This window comes from Podarcis raffonei, chromosome 2 (assembly GCF_027172205.1).
Source record: "Podarcis raffonei isolate rPodRaf1 chromosome 2, rPodRaf1.pri, whole genome shotgun sequence".
Taxonomy (NCBI): domain Eukaryota; kingdom Metazoa; phylum Chordata; class Lepidosauria; order Squamata; family Lacertidae; genus Podarcis; species Podarcis raffonei.
The window spans coordinates 52,811,889-52,837,472 of NC_070603.1; the positions used below are offsets into that span (position 1 = coordinate 52,811,889).

Sequence of the window (25,584 nt, forward strand, 5' to 3'; positions counted from 1 at the left end):
TTAGGTTTTATTCTTGCTTTGTGTTAATGAATATTGATTCATATTTTACATGGTTGACACTGTTTAAAACCACAATATTTTAAAATCTGTAAGCAAACAAAGAAACAAACCGATACAATTATCATCAAATATCCACTCCCATAGATCCTTTCCTCCATACTGCAAATAAATGTTTTGTACAGAAACTTCCTCCATATGTGCAAGAATGTGCAAATTAACTTACAAACACCATCTAATGCTCAGTGCCCACATATCACCCTGCAGTAACATGGCCATATAGATCAACAGCATTTATTCGTGGAAATACCCACATACCACAACATTTCATGAAAAAACATATCAAAGCAGTTTACAACAAGTACACACAAACACAAATTCACATAGTTGATCGGCGATCTTTGATTCTAACTATTAAAGAAGATGTTTTCTTAATTGCGTGCATAAGCCTGGCAGCTCAGAAAAATTTCCAGGAACTGTTTAAAGGTTAGAATAGAAGGCGCCTGCCGAATCTCTATGGGAAGAACATTCCACAGGCCTGGGCCAATGAGACAAAAGGTTCAGTTTTGTGTTGACGTCGAGTTAGTGTCACCAACACAGGGGACGACCAATGAGTTATAGTACTACTTGAGCCAAACATCTGATGACTGGAATACTTGGAACATCTTCTAACTTAATATGGCTATTTTGTTTTTGATTTAGTTATAGAAAAACATTTCTATGCTGCCTTTCAGACCTCAAAATGGCCCACCAAGACAGTGTACAATGATAAATTAGCCAAGGGGTGGGCAGCCTTTTGTCTTTAAGGGACACATTCCCATGGGGGTGATCTGTCTGGAGGCAGCATGCCAGCAATAGGCAAAGCCAGAGCTGTTGAGTGGAGCCAGAGACAAAAAAAGTGTTATGCATTAAATGAATCCAAAATAAGAACCACACCGCTTCCATTTTCACCATGGCTACCTAAGATTAAAATTAAAAATCATAGGCATGTGTACGCAGAAGTAAACCCCACTGGGTTTGATGGGGCTACTCACATTAAGAATATAGATGATTTCCCTTTCTTCCATCAGTGCAACAAGTTAATATAGTTAGCGTAGAGGAAAGCAAGTAAAAGCAATCCCTATCTAACTGAAGATTAACTGAAGATTGAGGGAGATTCCCCATGCCGTATAACCAGGAATAACTGGTATAACTGAAGATTGAGGGAGATTCCCCATGCCGTATAACTAGGAAAGTATGTTTCTAAATGAATTATCATGGAATAAAAAGACTGCCGATTGTCCTGAAATGACATGAACTGTACTTTTAAAAACCAGGAGAAGTAAAGCAGAAGCCCACAGGGAGGAAGGAACTCTGATGGGATGGAAGGATGGGGGAGGCATTAGAAAATGGAAGTCAGGGCCACAGGTTGTCCACCGATGAAATTTGGCTAATTTACCACAGCACGTTCAGTGTTTAAAGTTGATCATGCTCAATGCATGTTCCCTTAATAATGCTACTACAACAGTACATGTCAGCTACTTAAATGAAGCCAGGTATGGTACAAGATGGAGGAAGGAAAAATCAAGTGATATCTTATCTCCCTCTTATGGCTGTTTGCAGTACAGCTGCTCATGACTACAGCTATTCTTTAGGCTTCACAATCAGACAAGGATTTCACCAGAGTAGCAGTTTTTGTTTTAGAAAGGGGGAAATGACAAGATGGATTATCACAGTGAGGAGAAAGTCCCACAAGCAAAGCTTGAAGTATCTATCAGTAAGGAAGAAATCACTTAACAGCTGCCTCTATACTCAAACATAAAAACATGCTATTATCTCACTGAAACAATAGCCCTACCAAGATGTTATGTTCACACAGGAGTCCCAATGCATGGGTGCAGAATGGGGCTTCAGCAGGTAGCCGCACTGACATTGCACATTGTGCAGACTAGCCCTGCAGTGGAGGCAGTCTGCGTATGCAGGCCCCATCATGTGCATCAACTAACCCATCACTTAGCAGCCTTCATGTATACAGCTGTTCATATGTGAAGGCACCCTTCATGCAGCAGTTCACGCTGCACTTTAGGACACTGGGGTGATGTTGGTGGCCACTTAGCACAGCTCCCCATTCATGCATTAGCCTGATTTCTGAACAGGGCTAGCACCTCTTGCATATGGAAAAAGAAGAGGAACAATGGTCCCATAAAGAATAGAACCGGAGAATGGTAGAGCTGGAAGGGGCCATTGACAGTGATCTAGTTCAAATAATAATAATAATAATAATAATAATAATAATAATAATAATAATAATAATTTTATTTGCACCCCGCCCTATCAGTAGTCCTATCAAAATGAGAATCTCTGGAACAGTGTGGCGGAGGGAGGAGATGCTTGCCCTGATGGAACAATCATCTTAGCACAACGCTGAATTCCTCCCATTATATTTATTAAAGCAGATCCTGCGTTTTACAGCAACCAAAGAGACCCCCAATCCCCTTGCTCAGTCTACATGAATGGCCTACATATTACTCCAACTACTATATAAACTGTCTGATACTATTTGCAGTCAACCATCGTGTACGAATACTTTGAGTACACCCTCAAATGTGTCCTTCCTTCCTATGCCTGCATTTTTTTAAAAGACCCTTCAGCTTCCCCCACCCATTACAACCTTGTTCTAGATTTTCAAATAATTACTCTGGCTACTTCTTCAAGTTGCCCACTGCATTCAGATATCCACAACCAACGGCATGGAGCTGCACCACTGCAGTAGACAACCCCAAATACCCTTCAGGGAAAAGGTAATCTTGGTTTAATTGAAGATAGGTTTTGGGGGGGAGGGGAGGGGAGTCCTAGGAGATGAGCATCATAAAAAAAATACCAGTTTCTGTGCATCATAAAAAGTACCAGCTTCTGTATCCACAACTCAGCAACAAAGCCACAGAAATGTGGGTCCGATGCTTGACTTCCAGCTGACTCATTTCTGAAGGCTGTGCTTTTGCCAAGAGAGCCAGCTGGAGAAAGTTGATTAGCATAACCCACTAGCTATCACTGTGACATCCTTGACCAAAGTGTGACCCACTGTGGGGTGTCAGAATGTGCATCCCAGCAGCTGAGCCGGTGTTGCCGCTGAGTCAGCACATGCTCTCCTTTTAATAAGGACAAAAGATACCAGCTCCTTTCTATTCTTAGCCCTCTGCACCAGTGTTAATTCCAGTCAAGTGTACAATAACCTGCCCTGTTACAGGGTCATTCTTACCCTGAAACAATTGCCTGAGGTAGCAGATTCCAGATAAGGTGCCGTTTCCCTGCTTCTAACTCATGTATTGTGCATGAGAAAACATAATAGGAGAGGATAGTCATTTTGACTTTTTGCTTTAGCTATGAAATGCGTCTTCCACCTACTTCTCCTCCTCTCCCCACTCATTATTGTTTTGCTGCCCCATTAATGAGGACAGCATTTGTGGCCTTCAGGCCTCACTCTCCCTTAGCAAGGCCTTGCAGGTAAGGTGAACAGAGCACTGCTGCTCTTTTGTCACAGTAGCTAGAAATTGTATTTTAAACTTTTTTTAACCCAATTTAAAAATAACTTTAACCAGAATTTCTACAAGCTATGAGCAAAAGCAGTGGTAAGTGAGCTGCTCTCATGAGTCACCATGCTTAGAATTGCCTCACTCTGAGGCAGCTGCAGTAGTTGGTTGGTGGCAAGCAAGCAAGCAAGGGGGGCATTAGGAGTGCCAATCTACCTTTCTTCAGGTACTGCCACTTGATGTAATTGTCTCCATGTGGCCTTCAGGAAGGTTCTCCAAATCCTTGCAGTACAGAGGAGGGCAATAAATTTTTGTGTGAGAAACAACCCAAGAACTCTGCACCCCACCTATCCAAATAGTTAAATACCTGAATGTTTGGGGTAGTCTGTCACCCACTTGGACCAGAGAATATCTCCACAGCCTGAGGAATAGGGCATCTCTCAGACTATTTATCCCCCAAAAGAAAAATATTAAAGCCTGCAAATGGGAGGTACCAGGAGAACGTCGATGAACTTCATAAACATTATAAATTTTGCATTCCTGTAGCTTCAAATACACATTAGCATCATTTGTCACACTTAAAATATAAAGGGAAGGACAAAAGATTTCCTTAAAGTATGAATGAGAAAGAAGTTAAAAAAAGGCATCCTTCAAGGAGGTTAAATTTTCCATTTGATGTACTGAGAGATTTTTTTAGCAAGATCTATGACCTTGCAATCAGCCAATCTGTGAATATAGATGGAACCCACTGAAAGAATTATGTGGGTTTTTGGAAATGCAATTCCCAATCACTGCCTGAGCTTCTGCCAATAAATAAACAAATAAATAAATAAATCCACAGCTGGTCTGCTGTGACTCGACAGGTTAATACATATGGCCAGGATAGGAGAAAGCTGAGACGGCAGAAAATCCTTTAAGCCCTTTCACATTATAAATGTATCCGATGAAAAAATGCAGCAACTTCCTGAGGCCTATTAGCATGCTCTTCCAAGTGAGCACATTCAAGGTATTAAATGACCGCTCAAAGAAACAGGAACCATTTCAATTAGAACCTAAGAAATATTCTAGGAAGAAAAAGGCCTATTTGATCTTGTGAGCCACAACCCATAAATATTATCTGTCTGCTCCTCAGGCACCTTTTCCAAGGAAAGCAACCGATTACCTCTTAAATTACACCTTTGATAAGACTCGTTCATCTTTGCAGACAAGCCGCAGTGCTCACATGGCTTGTCCTATTTAATTTAGGCCATTGCTAAAAGCCAGACAGACAAGATAAATGGCCGATTCACCAGCTGCCCAGGAAATACCGGTGGGGGGGAGGGGGAACAGAAACCCTTCCCACTCCTGAGCTGCGCTGAAAAGAGAAAAACCCAAGAGAACATCAGAGACGCATGTAAAACTGCCAACTCAATGACCTTCTCTGTGTGATGGCTCCACTTACTTTGTATACATGGCTCTTGCTCCAGAAATATCATGTAAACTGTCATTCTAAGCACACTTACAAGTCCAACTGAAAAAAATAATCAATGAGACTTACTTCCATGTGAGTATGCTTAGTTTACGGAGCTAGAGTTCACTTGGCATGACAGCCAGCTAAGAGAACCATGACAAATACAGGTTCAGTGCAGCGGTATTTTGTGAAGTGTAGTTAATGTTAAGCATTTAAAGAACACTGGGGTGCATGGAGTGTTAGGGGAGGGGTAGTACCTCTGGTGGGAGACACATCATGCTCCTTCTGGGGTAGTCTGTACACCTTTGGTCCCCACCCTGCACTCAGCTCTCACTTGAGGTTCCTAGAAGCTGTCAGTATGCAATAGCAGCCACACCCTGAGAATGGCTTCAACTGGCCAGCCAAACCAGGAGAGGGTAGCCAATGGGTCTCAAACCCTTGGTGAGTTAGGGACTTCCCCTGCATGAGAAGACAGGCTCTGGTGGACAAAACCAAGAGTGGATCCAATGGTCAAGGCGGCCATTTCTGCACATGCTGTAGAGGGAAGTGAGGGGCGGATGGGGCTTGTCAACTGGGAAAGTAGCCCACCTAGAAGGAAAACTTCGATCCTAAACCTCCTCTGCCTTGTGGGATATCTTCAGGACAAAAAAAGAGAAAAGCTAAGGAGTAAACCCTACACAAATCCAGAGTGGACTCCCTAAGATGCTTGGATGGTGCCTTGCATACCTCTTTCTGGCAAGCCAAGCTCCTGCCAAATGTATTGCTCTGCTTTCCTTTGGACCACATCAGGGAGGCCGAGAGAGGGGTCTTGATATCTGGGCAGCCCAGGACCTCCATACACATTGCCCAGGCTTGTGCCCTGGGGAGGTCCCTTCAGTGCTGCTAATACAGCAGTTTGACTTCACTCCCGGAGGTGCACTCCATTGTCTTTTGAGACAGACAGATGCCAACAACAAAGCACATTAAATCAAAGAGTCCTTGAAAGCCTTCTATCCAGATTTCCAAGAAGTCACTAAGAATATGAAAGGATGCTCCTATAAGAAGGCCTGTGGTCATGGAGGATGCCTTTAAGGTTACAAGATTCACAACCTTGGAAATCTGGGGGGGACGGGGGACTTCAAGGATAATAATAATAACAATCATCATCATCATCTATCATCTCCAAGTATTTCATGTTACCCAAGAATACATCTAGTTTAAGACCCAAGCTTCATCCATTTTGTGTCTCCTTTGTCCCTGGGTACCACAAAACACACCTAAGCACTTTGCTCCCAGGAATGCTGGAAAAAGTGACAATCATGTCACCCACGAGACCACCTAAATATTTCAGCTGTTGTCAATAGATCAACTTGTATCAGGGGTTCCCAATCTTTTTGACCCAATATTTGGAAATTTGAAAAAGCGTTGAGGGCATAGCCACAAAATGGCTGCCTTGGCAGCTGTGGGGGTTCAGCCTTTATACAGAAAGAAATTCAAATGCTGTAAACTTACCTATCTGGGCCCTAAATCTTCAGAGGCTCTTCTCAGTGCCCTCCATTGAGCTATGACTGGTGGCTACAAGAGAAAGGGCATTTTTGGTGGGGGTGCCCTGATTATGAAACATCGTCCACAGAGAAGCTCCCCTAGTTTTTTGGTATGACATGAAACCTTTTTATTTCCCCAGGAACTTTAAGATCTCCAATACTTAGCTGTGCTGTGTAAGTTTGCTGGTGGTGGTTTAATTTATGTATTCAGTTTTTTAGCACGGGTGATTTTATTAATTTTAGAGACTCTTGTTTGTTTTTGTGGTTTTTAACTTATTGTTAACCACTCAGAGGACATTAGCTGGGTGGTATACGAATGACACAGATAAATAAAACCGGCTGCTCTAAATGTCCTTCACTGTTGCCCTAGGCAATCCACTTGGATGGCTGTAAAACAGGCTTCCACTGTCAATGTTAAATATTTAGATGTTAAAATATTAAATTGCATCATGTTTTTCATTGTGGAATAATTAGGGATGTTTTCCAAGGAGACAGAAGAAAGTCAGCAACTTTTCCAAGATGCTTCAGTGGGGGCTAAAGGCCAGACAGAGTGGGCCCATTACTTTTTGGCTTTGCACTGCATTCTTAAGCACATTTGCTTTTCCAATAAATCAAATTCAATGGTACTTTCAATTAAATGCAGTTAGGATTGCAGTCTTAGCATGCACACTGATTTGGTAGCAAGCCCCAGCACCTAAAATGGCTTATTTCTAAACATGTGTAGGACTAGGATTGCTTTCTTAAACTGTTAGGCAGGTATACTCACCCAGGATGATTCTTTCGAATGGTAACATGTCAGAAGAATTGGGAGTCTGCCTTCCTCTCTTCTCATTGGCTGGTCTACTCTTTCAAATCTCTCAGAAACCATGAAAAGGGGTCTCCTTTTCTTCTACCCAGCATCACTTGGGCCTACCACTTCTAGTCATTTCACCTCTAGGATGTCCTCACCCAAGCACTTACCATCTCAAAATACGACAGGACAGGGTAGAAGGATGGAAAACGTGGCATCAACTGAACAGAATAAACTCCTCTAGATGGTCTAAGCCAAGGGCAATTTGGGTAAGAATGACTCTTAACAAAGATAGGTAGCTGAGACTCAACTCAAAAGACAGCATGACTGTGCCTAGTAGAAGACACCATATTGGTGCAGTTTAGCTTAGCTGCTAATAATGTGTGTCCAGGTTTCCTGGAAATGTGCTCTCAAGTGTTTAAAAGAAGTATGCATGTCCTTCCAAATTTAACCCCCATTAATTAACACGGGTGGGAATGCAGAAATGCTCACTGTGTGAAGTGTGATGCTGCTTTTAGGGACAGACTTCAGCCAACAGCCAGATTTACAACGCTATTAAACCCTTCACCACCATCTACACAAGGGCCTTGGAATACATAAGTTCTAACTTATTCCTCCTCTATGCCGTAGAAATCCAGGGTCTGATAAAAGATCATGCACAACCAGCTCCCCAATTCTGCTCTTTTGACTAGCAGCATGGAATAAAGATTAAGGAAACCAGATCTGCATTCATTAGTTAAATGCAAGACAGCTTCTTTGGTGACTTCTCATCAACACTGGGTGCCTTTATTTGTTTAGTTCCTCAGAGGCAATGCAAGGTGGTGTCAGAATTTTTAGATGATTGCATTTTGCCCCTTAAGAGCCAAAGTAAATAACCAATGATTCATAGAACATCTCCACATAAAGCTGGAAAAAGACACCTGTCTGAAACCCTGGAGAGCCACTGTAAATTCAGTGTAGACCAGGGCTAAGGAACATATGGTCCTCTGGATGTTGGAACTATAACTCTCATCATCCCTGACCACTGCCCATGCCAGCAGGCACTGCTGGAAGTTGGAGGAGGGCCACATGTTCCCCATGCCTAGCACAGGCAATTCCAAGCTAGACAAGCGAGTGCTCTGACTCAGGACAAGGCAACTTGCAACGTTCTTATGACCTTCCTCCAAGTCTTCTCCCTCCTCTTAAGCCATGTATAGCCTTTCAACAGTATTGCTTCCTGCATATGCTGGGATGGACAAAAGGAAGTCCCAAGTGTGAAGCCAAGGTGTCATCAGGCTCCTGTGAAAGCTGAGCATTTGCACTCCATCTCTTTGCAAGCATTTCCCATACCACGCTAGTGAGAGAAACCAAGAAAGCAAAAAAATGGCACAGGAAGCTGCCTGCTGCCAGGAGCTACTCTGCTAGAATAGTCCAAGTCTCTGCAGGATACCCACAAGGTGAAGGACCTTGCTATGAAAGGACAAGGAGGGGAAACAAGATTAAATAATGGTCATATATGGGCAGGGGAGAGGGGAAATAGGCTTGGGAGAAGCCAGGTCCGTGGACTGGATATTATATTCAGCCACAGGGGCCAGGCTGCACAGGTCAGTGAAAGGGATTGGCAAATGACTGGGACACTTTGTAACCTGCCAAAAAATTGGCTAAGGGCAACCAGTACTTTCACATGGCTCACGTGAGTCAAGAAGTACTCCCTTCTCCCCAGTTTTCAATTCAAGGTTGCTGAAGCAGAGATTTGAGGCTGGCATAAAGAAAGCGTGGATAAGAAAGGATGAAGTGGATGAATATCTTTTACAAATCTAGTGCAGGTGCATTATGCTTCTGATACAGCAACTTGTACTTTTATAAACCAACCCCCATCCCCATTTCTAAAAATACCCTACCTTTGAGATGAAATCCAAATCAAAACCAGACGTATACACTTCTACTCTAACTGAATCCAAAGCCTTCTACCAAAATTAGAATATCACTTTACAAATACTTACTCTAGTATAACATCGTCAAAAACAGACCTAGAACCCTGAGACCCACCAAATAGAACCTGGTATAAAAGGCACAAACTTAGAATTAAATAATTCCAAGCCCAGGAGTGCCAGAACTGAGCAGGGCTCACAGTCCTTCCACACACAAATCTACTCCTGGTCAGACCAAGCTTTCATACTTTCATTTCAGCAATATAATTTGGGCAGGGGGCCATTTTGTTACTTCTATTGTTAAAGCAATTGAGAATTCCTCCTGTTCTACCTTTTGCCACTATTTATTGGATTTATATTTCAGTAATTAAATTTGTCTCTCATCGTCCTCCCAAAGCAGCCCAGGACAGCAAATACACAAGCCACAAAACAATTAAAACATTTTAAAAACAATTTCAACACATGCAGATTGGGAAAGCCCTCTACTTAAGAGAGGAAGGTCTTCAGTAGGTGCTGGGGAAAAACAATAGAAAAGGCACCTGTCTAATATTTAACAGGAGGAAATTCTAAAGGATAGGTCCAATCCCAATCTTGGACCTCCTGGTAAGACAGTATCTGCAGGATGCCCTCACCTACGAAGCACAGTGATCGACTGGATATATAAGGGAATGAGATGATCCTTCATGTCATCATTTGGAACTAGGTGCACAAACTTCAGGTGCATGGGCAAAGACACGTCTCGACAGAAACTCTGTTGGTGTCAACTGTTTTCTAGGCAGATACACAAGAGTTTCTGTTACAACTGAAAAGCAGTAGCCATCTCCCAAAGCTGCTGATTATTATTATTATTATTATTATTATTATTATTATTATTTATTACCTTTCTTCACCCTAAGATCCCACGGTGAGTTACAATAATTAACAATGTTCAAAACAGTTCAGAACACAATAAATAAATACACTGTGCAAAAAAATTGCTTGAAGCTAACACATTCCTTTGTATTAGTGTCAGGAAGTTTCCCCTACTGACTCTTACATTTAATATTTCCAAAGCTTGCAGCCTCTTAAAATGTTAAAAAAACCCACCCTTAAATAACACCTCTGTGCGTTCTCCTATCACTTGCTTCCTTACAGAGCAATCCTAAACCCTGAGACCTGGGCTGCTGGAAGCTCTGCCAGCAGCGCCCCCCCCCCCCACTGCAGAGGCCACTGCTGTGCCCCCTGAAAAATGCAGGCAGCTGAGGTAGCAAGTGTAGGTCCTTGACTTAAATCATTATAAGGAAAGAGGCGGAACAGTCAGCCAAGGAGGCAAAGCTGCTCCATCTCCCTTGAGAGGGGGCTCAAATGGGGTCTCTCATTTCAACCTTGGAGCTGGTGCAGCAAAAATCACTAACAAAATTGCCCACTTTGGCTGGTACAAGTGGCAGAGCTTCAGATGTGGTTGCTGATCCACTGCTCAGCTCTGCCTAACTGCTCCCCAGCCAGGCTTTGGATTGTTCTGTGAATATTAGAAATATTCATGCGCTGCTTTCTATAGAGAGTACTATGTTCTAGTCACAGTGAAGGGACTGCTATAAGGAAACACAATGTGATGTTAATAGTAATTCAAATGTCGAGACGTTAATTTTTTTAAAAAAAGCTTTGCAACCTGATAGACACTGAAGAAATTCAAGGTGGACAATTATCTTTCAGTGGAGACCACTGTGTTGGCACATCACCTCCTGGGTATGAGAAGAACTGTATCGAAAGAAAATCTCTCACACAACTAGGCTTTTCTAGTATTTTATTATAAAAAAATTCTGGATATTTGCTAGTCAAATACTTGAGCACAAATGCCTACTTGAGAGCTTATGCAACCCTCTAAGCAGCTTCTAACAGGCACCTGAAGAATATCACAGGCAAGAGAACATTCCCTCGGTTGAAAGGCTCACAAAAGAAGTCTCTTGCTCCACACTCACTTTGACACACTTTCTTGATCAGCCTGGCCAAAGAGCCGAGCTGCAAGACATGGTGCATACCACTTCCAGAAATTTGACAGAGGCTTGATTGCTTGCCCCTAGATATACCCAGAAAGCCAACAATGGACCATTTATACAGTTGTGTCAGAGGTAGGTGGGCACTGTGAGTTATTACTGAATTTAAGTAAGCATCTAGTACTCTGTGATCCTTTGCTGGTAAATGATCAGCTTCATGCTCGTACATTGAACGCTCCCTTGTCCAAACCCCTCTAGAAAGACTGTAGCCTCCCAGGAAACCAAGCATACCCCAAACCCCCTTATTCCTATTGCTACATCCCAACCACCGTCAATTTCACTAATATCACACCAGAACCATTTTTCACCCTACTGCTTCCACAAAGGTGGCAAGAATCCCCCAAATACAGAATTAGTGAAGACACATGCTACTTCTGCCCATAGCAATACATTTTCAACATTTAACCAATCCCTCTGCACTACGTAGAAACCACATGACTTTTGCCAAAACCTCCCTTCAGCCACGGTTGATAAACTGTATTCCTGCAGATATGTATGTAGCCCACTGCCAGATTCAGTCTGGGTTCTGCAACTGCAGCCGCTTTAACGTCAGAAATGCTCTGCAAAAGGAATAGACAACAATTAGTGCTTAATGTAAAGTTAAAAGACAGTTGCTGGTTAATTATAAAGTTACTTGCACCAATTTTGAGACGGCTACCTTTTTGGGATTTAAAGTTTTAGTTGGGAGTTTCATGTGAGCATACAAAAACTGAAGCCACCAAATACCACAAAGTTGCATGATTTAAGTTTAGTAGTGGAAAAACAAAAAGGGCCTTGAATCCACCTTAAACCTGGTTGCACAGTTTGTCTTCAGCTTGATCCTGTGCACCAGCATGCAGTGGCAATAAGACATAATTTCAGCACTGGCACAAGGGCAGAGAACCAAGCTGTGGTTATCAGTGAGGGGCAGGATCCCATCCCCAACACTGTGGCAAGTAATGAGAGGCTTGAAAACAGCAAAGATGGCAGCTTCAGAGCACCTCCAATGCACAGTGTGATGTCAGGGAGAATCTCCACCCTTCTTTTGAGCCCAGAAGAGGGTCAGACCTTGCACTAGACTTTGGAGGCACATAAAGCATGATGTCAGAGACCAGCCCTTTCCCGTCTCTCTCCACTTCTGGACCTCTGCACACTAGTCCATCTCCTCTGCATTGAAGAGTGCCAGGACCTGTGCCTGTCCACCTGTCCACTCACAGTCAACCCATCTACAGAAGGGCAAGTCAGATCTGATGAACAGAGGACATCTGCTGGTGGGCTTCTATTAACAAGAGATGGCAAACTGCCCGATCCATTTCTTCCATGGCCATTTGGCTTCTGCAGAGGTCATGCACGCTATAATAGCCTTCTGCAACCTGGTGCCCTCCAGAAGTTATTTACAGCAACTCCAGTCATCCCTGATCACTGGCTAGGGCTGATGGGAATTATAGCTGAAAACATCTGGACAGCACCAGGCTGTGGGAGGCAGACCTAGAGGATAAGATGGTACAACCTCAGAACGCTTATGTGACCAGGAGAGGATACAAAGCAATAAAAATTATGATCCCTAGCAGAATCCATCACTTAATTTATTTTATAAAATTTATGTACTGCTTGACCCTCAAAGCTGTTTACTTCTTGATGCAGAATGTTGAGTTTTGTAGTGCCAAGTATGGCATCTTGGGATAGAAGAACGCCACTAGCAATTTTTATTATTCAGACAGCTTGCCTGGCTTGTAGCTTTACATCCATAAGATTGCACTTTAAATCAACCAAAGCAGGATGCCTCTGCAAATAAACTAAAGTAGCTCTCCCCATTTTCCAAGAACTGCTTGGTCCACAGAATTAATGGACTCTCATTAGAGCCAGCCTCTGCTCCCAGATCTTCCAGATAGCATCTTCCTCATGCATATCTTTTACTCTTCTGTGCCCAAGCAGTTCCTCAGTAATCCAAGTAGGTCCATAGCCTATTTGAAGGTGCATTGCTGCTAAAAAGAAAAGAAGCCAAGAAGAATAAAGTGAAGTTTCTAATCATATTCCGTTAAGGAGGCTTGTGATCTTGAAAGATCACAGCTTGTTCTTTCCTCTCGCAGCAATTCTGGCACTAGCCCAGCATGTTCTGGCCTTTTAGCTAGTGCCATTGACATTCGTCACATGAGTGATGACACAAAAGGGCTGCAAGTGCATGCAGATGGGGAAGGGAGAAAAGCAGCAATACCAGACCTTACGAGGCATCTTGAGATGGAGGGGAAGGATCCTGACTCTCCAGCTCCGGGGGAGGAGCTGGCACCGAGTCCTCTTTCTTCTGTGCAGCCAGGAAATCATGAATTGCCTTCTCTATCTGCGGCCTGAAGATGTGGTTTAGTTTTGGATCCACCACCTGAGAAATAATTCTGTCCACTCCAGCTTCCAGCATCCCCGACCTGGGGCAGAGACAAAGGAGTCATTCAGCTCCTCCAGAAAGCTTCCCTTCTTCCCCCCACTGGAGCCCTCCACAGCCGTCATGTCAGCTGCAATTAGCATTAACATGGTGTGAACTATGGCTCTTTTGGTAGCTCCTGTATCACTAGACAGGCATTCTACCCGGTGAAAAGAAAACCAAGAGGTTTGAACCAGCTGCCTTTGAGGGCTCCAGCAGAACCTGCAGCAGACATCTGCTCACCCAACTGCTTTAAAAAAATGTATGCTGGGTGGGAGCCACTGCAGGGTGTCCATGGCACACAAAGCAGCAAATAAAACCTGACTTGGCATCAACAAGAGGAAAAAACATCACACTGGAGAAGATAGGCGGGATATGAGGGGAGGTGATCTTTTTGGCTAGTGCACTTATGACGAAAAAGCAGAAAGGCGGCCTTCACCCCAGGACCTGCCACGATCAGCTGCTCCCCACATCTGCCAGTCTAGACACACCGGCACTTTTTACAAGACAAACAAAAATAAACACAAGCAACATAAGACAAAGAGCTTTTCTGGGAACAGTGTCAGAAACCAAAAAGCGACTTATTACTTCAAGGCTGTGCTGGATAAAAAGAGCAGGGCATGGGCTGTCTGGTGGGGTTAAGTCATGTCTGCAACAGGCCAGGGGAGGCAAACACAGAGACACTGCACAGCCGTTGGGAAGCAGCTGCCTGGGTAGAAAAAACACACCCAAACAGCCAATATTGTTTTGAGTCTACGTGGGCTCTTAAGAAGATCTGAAGTCTCTGACACTTGGTCTCCATGAAGGGCATGCCTGGCCTGGCACAAATTCCAGGGTCAGATTGTTCCAACGCTCTTCCAGCTCCTGCAGCTTGTGCACTGTGCCACGTACTAAAAATGGCAGCTATGTGCAATGCAGGTTGGTGCTGCTGTGCTGCCAGCCTGGTGGGCAGGCCCTCTACAGCTGCAGCAATACTCTCATCGCAGGGCCCCCTGGGTACTTAGAGTAGCAGATGGAGACACAAGGAGCTTCCAGGCTGGCTGCTGGAAAAGCATTCATGCCAATATAGTCATACAAAACTTGCGGAGGTTATACAACACCAGTTTATTGAACGTTCATGTTTGTGCGGAGATTATATGGCACTGCCAGCTAGGGGTTGTTGTCCCACAATTTCTAGCCACATTTCCGATCACTTTTCTTACCAGACTTTTTCCAGTGAGAAAAGTGATGTGCTAACTGCACTAGAAATGGGGTAACAACCAAATTTGTACATTTAAACAGGCTGTCTGGAAGTGTCTGCATTTGTGCATCCCCAGAATTAATGAAGGCAAACAAAAGAGAACTCAGCTGGTGGTGTACACAACATGTTTCGAAACCATACAAAAACTGAGCAAGGAAGTCAACCAGGACATGACGAGCTTAGCATGTCTCCCCGCCACTGACTGCTTGCAGCAAAACAACCTGTTACAGAATCGATGGAGCACAATGCATAAGCAACTTCTGCTCCATGGCTGAACCACTTCTGAGGCACATGAATCTGACGACAAGATGGCCTGGGGAAAGCTCTCATAGTAACCACTGTCTCAAGGCTCACCCCCACCTGCTACCCTGCTGCTTTGCCCTGGGGAAATCCACTGTTTACTGCTGAATTGGAGCAAACGACAACTGTGTTTTATCCATACTGGCATTTGCTCCAATTTAGTGATAAAAGGTTTTCGGGGGGGGGGGGGGGCGGAGAGCAAAAACACTTGGACCTGTGGATGAGCCCTCACTGTCCTACTTCACAATTGAAAATTATGGAACTATAGGTTTTAACCTGAACATGCCTCCATCAAGGAAGATGGCTTATAAATGCAACTCAGGATGTTTCAACAATAACTTACCATGAGCTTATCATACAAGAGAAATACCTAGCATGTAAGCTATGTTGATGGAGTCATACAGCCATTGAGACAGACTTATGTACGACCCTATAGGTTCACTGTCTGCAACTATGGACAACACTCACAGCTTAATGCCAACACTCAATGCCCAGATGGCAGGTATTTTAGCAATATTGTTTTGTGAATGGTCCCTGTCATTTTTACATTTAAGCTTCATCATAATTATTACAGCCCATGTTCATTTACTTCTGACTGTACACCCCAATGAAGGCTTCTCCAGTATTCATGCCAAGACCACCTCTAGATTTCATGGTTTTCATGGCAGCCATGGGGCTGCCTCAATTTGACATCAATCGATACATGTAGCAAGGCACACTCTCAACTTAAGTCTTTGGTGATGATGAAATGGATGGTTTGAAAACACAGGAAGGGTTGTCCAAGCGATAGCATTGTCATAGTCAAACCACTTCCTGGTGAAGTTTCGTATGATATTGCCAAATGTATATAACACCCAGCTTTCTCTTTTTCATCCAATGGAGGTAATGAACTATTGCTTGAACACTACAACAGCAAAACACCCCAAAGTCTGTACTCTAGGAGTGCAGCAGCAACCAAAGCATCCAGGAGCAGTGCCAGATCAAGGAACACCCCTAGATTATGGACCTGATCCTTTAAAGGAAGTGCAGTTTAAAGCGAATCTGGCTGTTGCATGTCTCTGCATTGATTCAACTAGTGTGCTGGCTGCATCCTTTTTGAAGAAGCAGCAGATGTGGCCACATGCAGGCTGGATTTTTGCAGCATATTTCATGTGAGGTGGTCCTTAAAAATTGTTTGGAAGCTTTAGCAAGTACAAAAGGTAGTAACCAGCTTACTGGAAGACACTGGCTTTTGATCTCTTTCCAGGAACAATTTAAGGTGCTGGTGATTACCAATAAATTCCTAAATAATTTGAGGCGAGGCAATTCAAAGGACCATCTTCCACCAGAGTCTGTCTGCTGTTTTATGACTGTCAGAGACCTTGCACTCCTTGCCTTCAGAGGTACAGAAGGTTGGCAGGAAGGGTTTCTTCAATAATTGTATGAAGTCCCAGCTTCTGCCAACCTAGCAGTTCAAAAGCACACCAGCACAAGTAGATAGGCACTGCTGCGGCGGGAAAGTAAACGACATTTCCGTGCGCTTTGGTTTCTGTCACAGTCCTCTGTGTGCAAGTAGCGGTTTAGTCATGCTGGCCACATGACCCAGAAAGCTGTCTGTGTGCAAATGCCAACTCCCTTGGCCTGAAAAGCGAGATGAGTGCCACACCCCATAGTTGCCTTTGACTGGACCTTGACCATCCAGGAGTCCTTTACCTTATTTCACCAGGCACTGGGGATCATTTTAACTTTGAATTCTGCTGATTTTCAGTACTGCTTTAGTTTTTAACTTAGTTCTTTTTAATTTTATTGTGCTATTACTGTGATTTATATCTGTATTTGTTTTTAACTTATTTTGTACGCCACCATGCGGCCTCTTGTAGCCAAAAGGCAAGCTACAAGTCTTCTAAATAACTAATCTGCCATAATACAGATTAATAAATTAAGGCTGCAACCCTATGCACACATATATGGAAAAAAGCATCTCTGCATACAATGGGACTGACTTCCAAGCAACTTCATGGAAGTACTCCGTAAAGCTTGCAAGTCACCTCCCGCTCTCATTCTAAGCACATTTCAATAACCATTTCTTGAATCCTATCACTATCAGTCAGGAACACAGCAGCTTATTATATAAAATTAAAATTATGTACATTGAACATACAGCTAACCCAGCCTGGCATTCAACAAAATTAGGGAAGAATGTGTTTGCAAAGAACACGTTGTGTTTAGTGAACTGGATTGGTTACACTACAGCAATAGTTCAAGGAGCAAAACACTACTTCACTCTGTTGGACAGCACCCAACCCCAGTGACATTAAGCTCATCATGCTACTGTATCTCATGCTGGAAGTTGGTAAAAGCAAACAGAACTAAGACTGCAGGTTCATCAGATGTTCTTTCCCTCGTAAAGCTGTGGATGCGTGCAGATCTCCATTAGACAGCCACAAGTGACAGTCCTGAAGAAACATGGTGTTGATTAGCAATGAAATTTTGAGTAATTTCAATGGATGGAGAGCCACAATCTACCAGAAGTGTTTCTTAGACAATCCCATCAAAATTTAGGGGTCTTGTGCAAATGTAGAAGGTTACCTTCATGAGTTAAAAAACAATTCATTATTGTCACTTATATTTTAGCAGCTTTTACTTACTGAATAACGCTCTGCCTCAAGCCATTCCGCAACTGGTTTTTGTTCATTGCTGGGTTCCATTCCTGCTTATCCAGGTGGGTAGACACAAAGTTGTCCACTTTCTGTCTCAAATTCTGGTAGGCTGGCTAAACAAAATAGATCAATTAATACAATCCTGAAGTATTTCTTTCAAAATCCACACAGACCACTGACACCACACTGAAACACACTTCTTTACCCTACAATTAAATTTCAACAGGATTGGCGTCATTTGCCTTTAGCAAGTTTGTTTTTACCTATGAAAAACCAAATTATGAATGTAGCCGTGAAAAATTACATGAGCACACACACCTTAGAATAAGTATACTACAGCTGGAGTTGAAGAAGATTCCAACACCTCCTGAGTTGGTCCATTCAACTGTTAAACAGTTCTTATAGATAGAAAGTCCTTCCTAATGTTTAGTTGGAATATCCTAAACTGATTTTTCCATAATCAACTAGCTCTGTCATTCAAATCCTGGAATAAAACTCCAGTTAGACTACAACCAGTGTATGCGAAGCCATGGTAAAATTAAGTTGTTGTGGGTTACACACTTAAATACCCTGTTCAATGAGATTCAGCCAATATCTATGTACCTGCACCCCCCAGAAAATCTTGATGGAATACAGGACCAACATACCCTCCTCCTACTCCTTTATAAGGCTTAGAAAGACTACCATTTACACCTATTTACATGTAGGCCACTGAATGCAGTGGGGTTAACTTCCAAAACATGAAGGGAAAAAACCATGTTGTTGATGTGGGCACCACTATATGATGCTTGTCTGCTCAATGTTCAAAGAAGGCTGCCTTATGCCAAGTGAGACTAGTGGTCTACTTAGCTCAGTATTGTCCACACTGATTGGCAATGGCTCTCCAGCGTTTCAGAGAGGAACCATTCCCAACCCTACCTGGAAATGCCAAGGATTAAACCTTCTGCCTGCAAATCAGATGCTCTAGTTCTACCACTAAGTTATAGTCCTTTCAGTGGTAACATGGGCTGGAATGTATTTATTTTGGTTTATTTTATTCTTTTTGAGAGTTTCCTAATAATAATAATGAAGCACACACCCCAGGAAACATATACAGGAAGTTATAAGAGAAGGACAAGCTACAAAGATGCTCCAAAACCTCTGTGACCCCATAAGAATGTTAACATGGGTGTATCTTGTACTCTGACTTGCACAAAACATAAAAGACACAAAACATAAAACATAAAAGCCTTCAGAGCTTGTAGGGCAGCGGCTGAAGAAGGAACAAAAAGGGTTTTCTTGTGTGAGTTTCTTGTGGCTGATTAGCTGCTTTCTCTGTGCAAAGGTCAGAGGGGGCAGGGCTTCTGTTGAGGTAGGGGATTAGCTGTGGGAGGAGCTTGTCAGAGCTTGTAGGGCAGCGGCTGAAGAAGGAACAAAAAGGGTTTTCTTGTGTGAGTTTCTTGTAGGGCAGCGGCGCGCGCCTAGCGGCGCGCGCAGTTTGATCCATCTTTTAGATTTAGGGGAGCTAGTCTCAAACGTTTGTTGGGGGAGATATAGGTTTATTTGGGGGGATTTATTTGTCCTGTCTTCACGCTTTTTATGATGGAGGACCGCTGTAGTCACCCCCAACGACACCTTCTCAAGATGGAGGGTGAGGGAACAGCTGCAGTCGCCTGTGGTTCCTGCGCAATGTTTGCCATCTTGCCAAAGGTTGCAGGCAGCTTTACCTGCAGCAATTGCATGTTGATTGCCCTCTTAAAAGACAAAGTCCAGCAACTGGAGGAACGTGTAGCTACGCTCCAAAGAATTAGAGAGCTGGAGCTCTTCTTGGAAGCAACAGAGCACACCGTCTCCACCAAGGAGGAGACAGGGGACTCCCCTGAGAAGGAGGCTAGTTCACCAACACAGGAGCCAGATATATGGAGAAACGTGACTCAAAGAAGTAGGAGGCCCAGGGTTCGCTCTGATTGTTTAGAAATACGCAATCGCTTTGAGGTCCTTTCCCCTAGCATGGAAGACGAAGAGCAGACTCCATTTGAGGATCTCTCCCTCATTACAGTCGATCAGGTATATGAAGACGAGCAGCAAAGGCAGTCTTCAGGGAATGTGCAGGCGACCTTGGAACGGACAGCTCACGGAAGAACCCCGACCAGACCTAAGAGGAGGCGTGTAGTGGTGATAGGGGATTCCCTACTGAGGGGAACAGAAGCAGTGATCTGTGGGCCTGACAAGATGTCTCGGGAAGTGTGCTGTCTCCCCGGGGCTAAGATCCAAGATGTAACTGAACGACTGCAAGGAATCATAAAACCCACTGACAAATACCCCTTCCTCTTGGTTCATGTGGGAACCAATGACACTGCAAGCAATAGCCTCCAGAAGATCAAAAGAGATTACGAGGCTCTGGGCAGGAAATTGAAGCAATTAAATGCACAAATTGTCATCTCATCTGTCCTCCCAGTTGAACGACGTGGCCCAGGGAGAGAGGGAAAAATAGTGGAAGTGAACAACTGGCTTCGCAAATGGTGTAAACAGGAACGGTTTGGATTCTTAGATCACGGAATGCAGTTTCTTGAAGATGGACTTCTGGCAAGCGATGGGCTGCACCTCACAACGGTTGGTAGGAATGTTTTTGCAAAAAATCTCAGAAACCTCATCAGGAGGGCTTTAAACTGACTAATGTGGGGGAGGGAGACAGTGCTCCTGAAGGTAGGAGTCTATCAATTGATGAAGATGATCATCCAAATGTCATAGACCGAATGGAGCAAACAGCACGCAGACCTAGTGGTGGGAGGAAAAAATCCTTAAATAAGAGACACGGGGGAATGATTAATGGACTTCAATGTCTGTACACTAATGCGCAAAGTATGGGAAATAAACAAGATGAGCTTGAGCTCTTGGTACAGCAAACTAAATATGACATAATAGGCATCACTGAAACCTGGTGGGATAAGTCCCACGATTGGAATGTAATAATGGAGGGATACAATCTATTTCAGAGAAACAGACCAGACAAGAAAGGAGGAGGAGTGGCGTTATATGTCAGGGATGTGTATACCTGTGAAGAGATCCAAGATTTAGAACCTCAAAGCCAAAGTGAGAGCATTTGGGTAAAAATTAAGGGAGAGAAGAATAACAGTGACCTCATTGTGGGAGTTTACTATAGATCCCCAAGCCAAACGGAGGACATAGATGATGCCTTCCTGGAACAGATGGCCAAGCATGCAAAAGGAAGGGAGATAGTAGTAATGGGGGACTTCAATTACCCGGATATTTGTTGGATGTCAAACTCAGCCAAGAGCATAAGGTCAAACAGATTCCTCACTGGCCTTGCAGACAACTTCATTGTCCAGAAAGTGGGAGAAGCTACAAGAGGAACAGCCATTTTAGATCTGGTCCTAACCAATGTTGATGACCTGGTTAGTGGGGTAGAAGTGGAAGGATCATTAGGCGCGAGTGATCATGCTCTTCTGAAGTTTACTATACAGCGGAAAGGAGCAGCCAAGCATACTAGGACTCAATTTCTCGACTTTAAGAAAGCCGACTTCATAAAACTTAGGGAAGTGCTGGGTGAGATCCCATGGACAGTAATACTAAAAGGAAAGGGAGTTCATGATGGCTGGGAGTTTGTTAAGAGGGAGATAGTAAAAGCACAACTTCAGGCAATACCAATGAGACGGAAACATGGAAGGTGCCTAAAGAAGCCAGGGTGGCTATCTAAAGAACTTTTAACTGAGTTAAGATTAAAAAAGGATGTGTACAAAAAATGGAAAAGGGGGGAAACCACCAAAGAGGAATTCAAACAAATAGCCAGCACGTGTAGACACAAAGTCAGAAAAGCTAAAGCACAGAATGAACTCAGGCTTGCTAGAGAGGTTAAAAGCAACAAAAAAGGCTTTTATGGGTATGTTCGTAGCAAAAGGAAGAACAAAGAAACAGTGGGGTCACTCAGAGGAGAAGATGGTGAAATGCAAACAGGGGACACAGAAAGGGCTGAACTCCTCAATGCCTTCTTTGCCTCAGTCTTCTCCGATAAAGAAAACAATGCCCGACCTGAAGAATTTGGAGCAAATGATTCAGCAGAGGAAACACAGCCCAGAATAACTAAGGAGATAGTACAAGAATACTTGGCTAGTCTAGATGTATTCAAGTCTCCAGGGCCAGATGAACTGCATCCAAGAGTATTAAAAGAACTGGCAGATGTGATTTCAGAACCACTGGCAGTCATCTTTGAGAATTCCTGGAGAACAGGCGAAGTCCCGGCAGACTGGAGGAGGGCAAATGTTGTCCCTATTTTCAAAAAGGGGAAAAGAGAGGACCCAAATAATTAGCGCCCAGTCAGTCTGACATCAATACCAGGGAAGATTCTGGAGCAGATCATTAAGCAAACAGTCTGTGAGCACCTGGAAAGGAATGCTGTGATCACCAATAGTCAGCATGGATTTCTGAAAAATAAGTCATGTCAGACTAACCTGATCTCGTTTTTTGACAGAATTACAAGCCTGGTAGATGAAGGGAACGCAGTGGATGTAGCCTACCTTGATTTCAGCAAGGCATTTGACAAGGTGCCCCATGATATTCTTGTAAAGAAGCTGGTAAAATGCGGTCTTGACTATGCTACCACTCAGTGGATTTGTAACTGGCTGACTGACCGAACCCAAAGGGTGCTCATCAATGGTTCCTCTTCATCCTGGAGAAGAGTGACTAGTGGGGTGCCACAGGGTTCTGTCTTGGGCCCGGTCTTATTCAACATCTTTATCAACGACTTGGATGATGGACTCAAGGGCATCCTGATCAAATTTGCAGATGACACCAAACTGGGAGGGGTGGCTAACACCCCAGAGGACAGGAACACACTTCAAAACGACCTTGACAGATTAGAGAACTGGGCCAAAACAAACAAGATGAATTTTAACAGGGAGAAATGTAAAGTATTGCACTTGGGCAAAAAAAATGAGAGGCACAAATACAAGATGGGTGACACCTGGCTTGAGAGCACTACATGTGAAAAGGATCTAGGAGTCTTGGTTGACCACAAACTTGACATGAGCCAACAGTGTGACGCGGCAGCTAAAAAAGCCAATGCAATTCTGGGCTGCATCAATAGGAGTATCGCATCTAGATCAAGGGAAGTAATAGTGCCACTGTATTCTGCTCTGGTCAGACCTCACCTGGAGTACTGTGTCCAGTTCTGGGCACCACAGTTCAAGAAGGACATTGACAAACTGGAACGTGTCCAGAGGAGGGCAACCAAAATGGTCAAAGGCCTGGAAACGATGCCTTATGAGGAACGGCTAAGGGAGCTGGGCATGTTTAGCCTGGAGAAGAGGAGGTTAAGGGGTGATATGATAGCCATGTTCAAATATATAAAAGGATGTCACATAGAGGAGGGAGAAAGGTTGTTTTCTGCTGCTCCAGAGAAGCGGACACGGAGCAATGGATCCAAACTACAAGAAAGAAGATTCCAGCTAAACATTAGGAAGAACTTCCTGACAGTAAGAGCTGTTCGACAGTGGAATTTGCTGCCAAGGAGTGTGGTGGAGTCTCCTTCTTTGGAGGTCTTTAAGCAGAGGCTTGACAACCATATGTCAGGAGTGCTCTGATGGTGTTTCCTGCTTGGCAGGGGGTTGGACTCGATGGCCCTTGTGGTCTCTTCCAACTCTATGATTCTATGATTCTATGATTCTAAGACAAGAGTGCAAGCCATGTGACCACCAAAGGAAAATAAATGTTTTGTCTAGGGTTGTGTATACCTTTCCCAGAATAGACCACACCACAAGAGCCAGCAAAGCTCCCCCACCTCCGGGAGTTTGGATTAGAGGGGATACAGTGCAGGCTATGAGATGGCTTTCCTGCGAACTCGTGTGTCGGCTCCTACACACAACCCCAGCCGAAGAGGCAGGGAAGCCGGGCGACCTGATGCTGCCGACTGCAACTCTCGCCACCCCTGGCAGCTGACCCCGTTGGCTGGGACGAGTTCCTCCATAACGGGGCTGGGTGGGGACTAGGGAGAAGAGAGAATAAGGGAATAAAAAGAAAAATCCCTGTAATCCTGGCAACTCCTTAGCCGAGGCCTCCCCTTACGATCCTGCAGAGACACCCTCCGCGCGGCTGCTAACGGGGAGCGGCGCTTACTTTGGTGTCGACGTCGGCCAGGCAGTCCCTGCGGAAGGCGTCGAAGAGGCCGCGGCTCTTGAGCTGCCCCACGATGAGGGCGATGAGCTGCGCGTCGCCAGGGGGCAGCGAGGCCGGGTCCGTGGCTCCAGGCCCCGACGAGCTCCCGCCGCCTCCGCCCGTGCCGGACGACGCCCCGCCCGGCTCCGCCATCCCCCCGCCCGGCCCGACGGGCCGCCGGAACAGCAGCAGCGCCGCCGCCGCCCTCGCTCCCGCCAGGTGCTGCTGCTGCAGGGGCGATGGTGGCAACGCCGCCGCCGCCGCCGCGGCACCCTCTGCTGATCGCGCCGCGGCAGCTGTTGGTGACGTTGCCGTCGCGGAGCATTTGCGTCATGCCTTCCCGCTGCATGCCGGGAATCAGAGGCCTCCTCTCTCTGGGCTAGGAGGGCGCAGACTCCCAGGAGGCTTTTATCGCGATAGCCATCTGGCAGGCTCCGTTGGGACGCGCTGACAGCTGTCCCAGCTGCAAAAGCCTGCAAAATTTGTGGATTGGTTGGCGCGGAGTCATCGTGCTCCGCCAATATTCAAGTGCGGGTGGGGTTCTGGATGAGCTATGGGAAGGGCAACGGGGATAAGGAAAGCAGCCCTGAGTGCTGCAATTGTTGCAGAGACGGGAGCGACCCCCAAGTCCTCGGGCGGCCAGAAAAGACGGGGCTGTGCACTCCCTCCTCGACCCCCGGCCTCATGTGCCCGCACTGCTCGTTTAGCAGGAGGATTTTCTGGTTGTCAGTCGCTTGCCCATAGGGTTGCCATATGTCCTCTTTCCCCCCCAGGACACGTCCTCTTTTCCATGAGGATGTAAAATGAGAATCGTCATAGCGATCCATAGTTAAAAGTAGAAGTCGGCAAATGTGTCCTCATTTTTGCTCTTCAAAATAATGACAACCCTACTGTTAAGTTGTGGGTGAACATATAGACGACACAGCGATTCTTCAAAGCAGCTCTTTATTTGTAAAAGCAACCGGCTGTCAACATTGTAGCAACAACAACCCAGGGTTTCCCGCCTAAAATAACTGATGTGGACCTGAGTGAAAACTACATACACAATACTCCTGGTGGCCAGGGTGAGAACGTCAATACATAACACCTACATCACAGTACTCATTTTATCCTCGTTAGTGTAAGTTACTTAGAGTAGTCATCCCTCAGGTTCTTCCCCAAAGAGGACAGGGCTACTTGTAGGACAGACTGAAATGCTCCATTCTGCACAACTGTTCAAGGTGCAGTAACCTCTTTTTCACCTGACATCGCTCTGAAAGACAAATCCCTTGAGTTTGTGTGTGTGCATTTGTGTGTGTGCATCTTTGTCCCTAGCTCTCTCATCCATGCATATCCCCACAAACGTTGCATATGCGCTGTTGGGGTGTGCAACCCTACAATCATAAATATGCCGGCTCAGAAGTAAGCCCTGTGGAACTTCCTGTTGCACCAGGGGCCCTGTCTCTAGTCTAGACACCTGGTGGAGAGTTCAGATGTTTGGTGGAGGATTGAGGATGGTCAGTGGTGAGGCAAATGCGCTCCATATATATTTAGAGGCAGTATCTTGTTACTGGCATGCACGTACCAAAGCTGAGCTCTGCAATTCAAAACATTTCCAGTTCTGAAGCTTGGTGAGTCCTAATGAAACTTAGCCCAACATCAGCGTCCT

The 25,584-nt window shown here is 44.7% G+C and overlaps 1 protein-coding gene across 3 annotated transcripts in view; it reads right to left on the reverse strand.

Moving 5' to 3' along the window:
- The window catches only part of BOD1 (biorientation of chromosomes in cell division 1), a 66,203-nt gene extending 42,102 nt beyond the window's left edge, over positions 1 to 24,101 (reverse strand). For 2 of the 3 annotated variants that reach the window (XM_053376621.1, XM_053376622.1), the window contains exons 1-3: positions 23,898 to 24,101; positions 17,775 to 17,899; positions 13,417 to 13,611 (exon numbers count right to left, since the gene is read on the reverse strand). In XM_053376621.1, coding sequence (XP_053232596.1) covers positions 13,417 to 13,611; positions 17,775 to 17,899; positions 23,898 to 24,089 — 512 coding nt within the window. In that variant the 5' untranslated portion in view covers positions 24,090 to 24,101. Of the gene's footprint in view, positions 1 to 11,581; positions 11,773 to 13,411; positions 13,612 to 17,774; positions 17,900 to 23,897 lie in introns of those variants that run through there. The other variant, XM_053376623.1, reaches the window with a different exon arrangement.
- Positions 24,102 to 25,584: the final 1,483 nt, after the last annotated feature.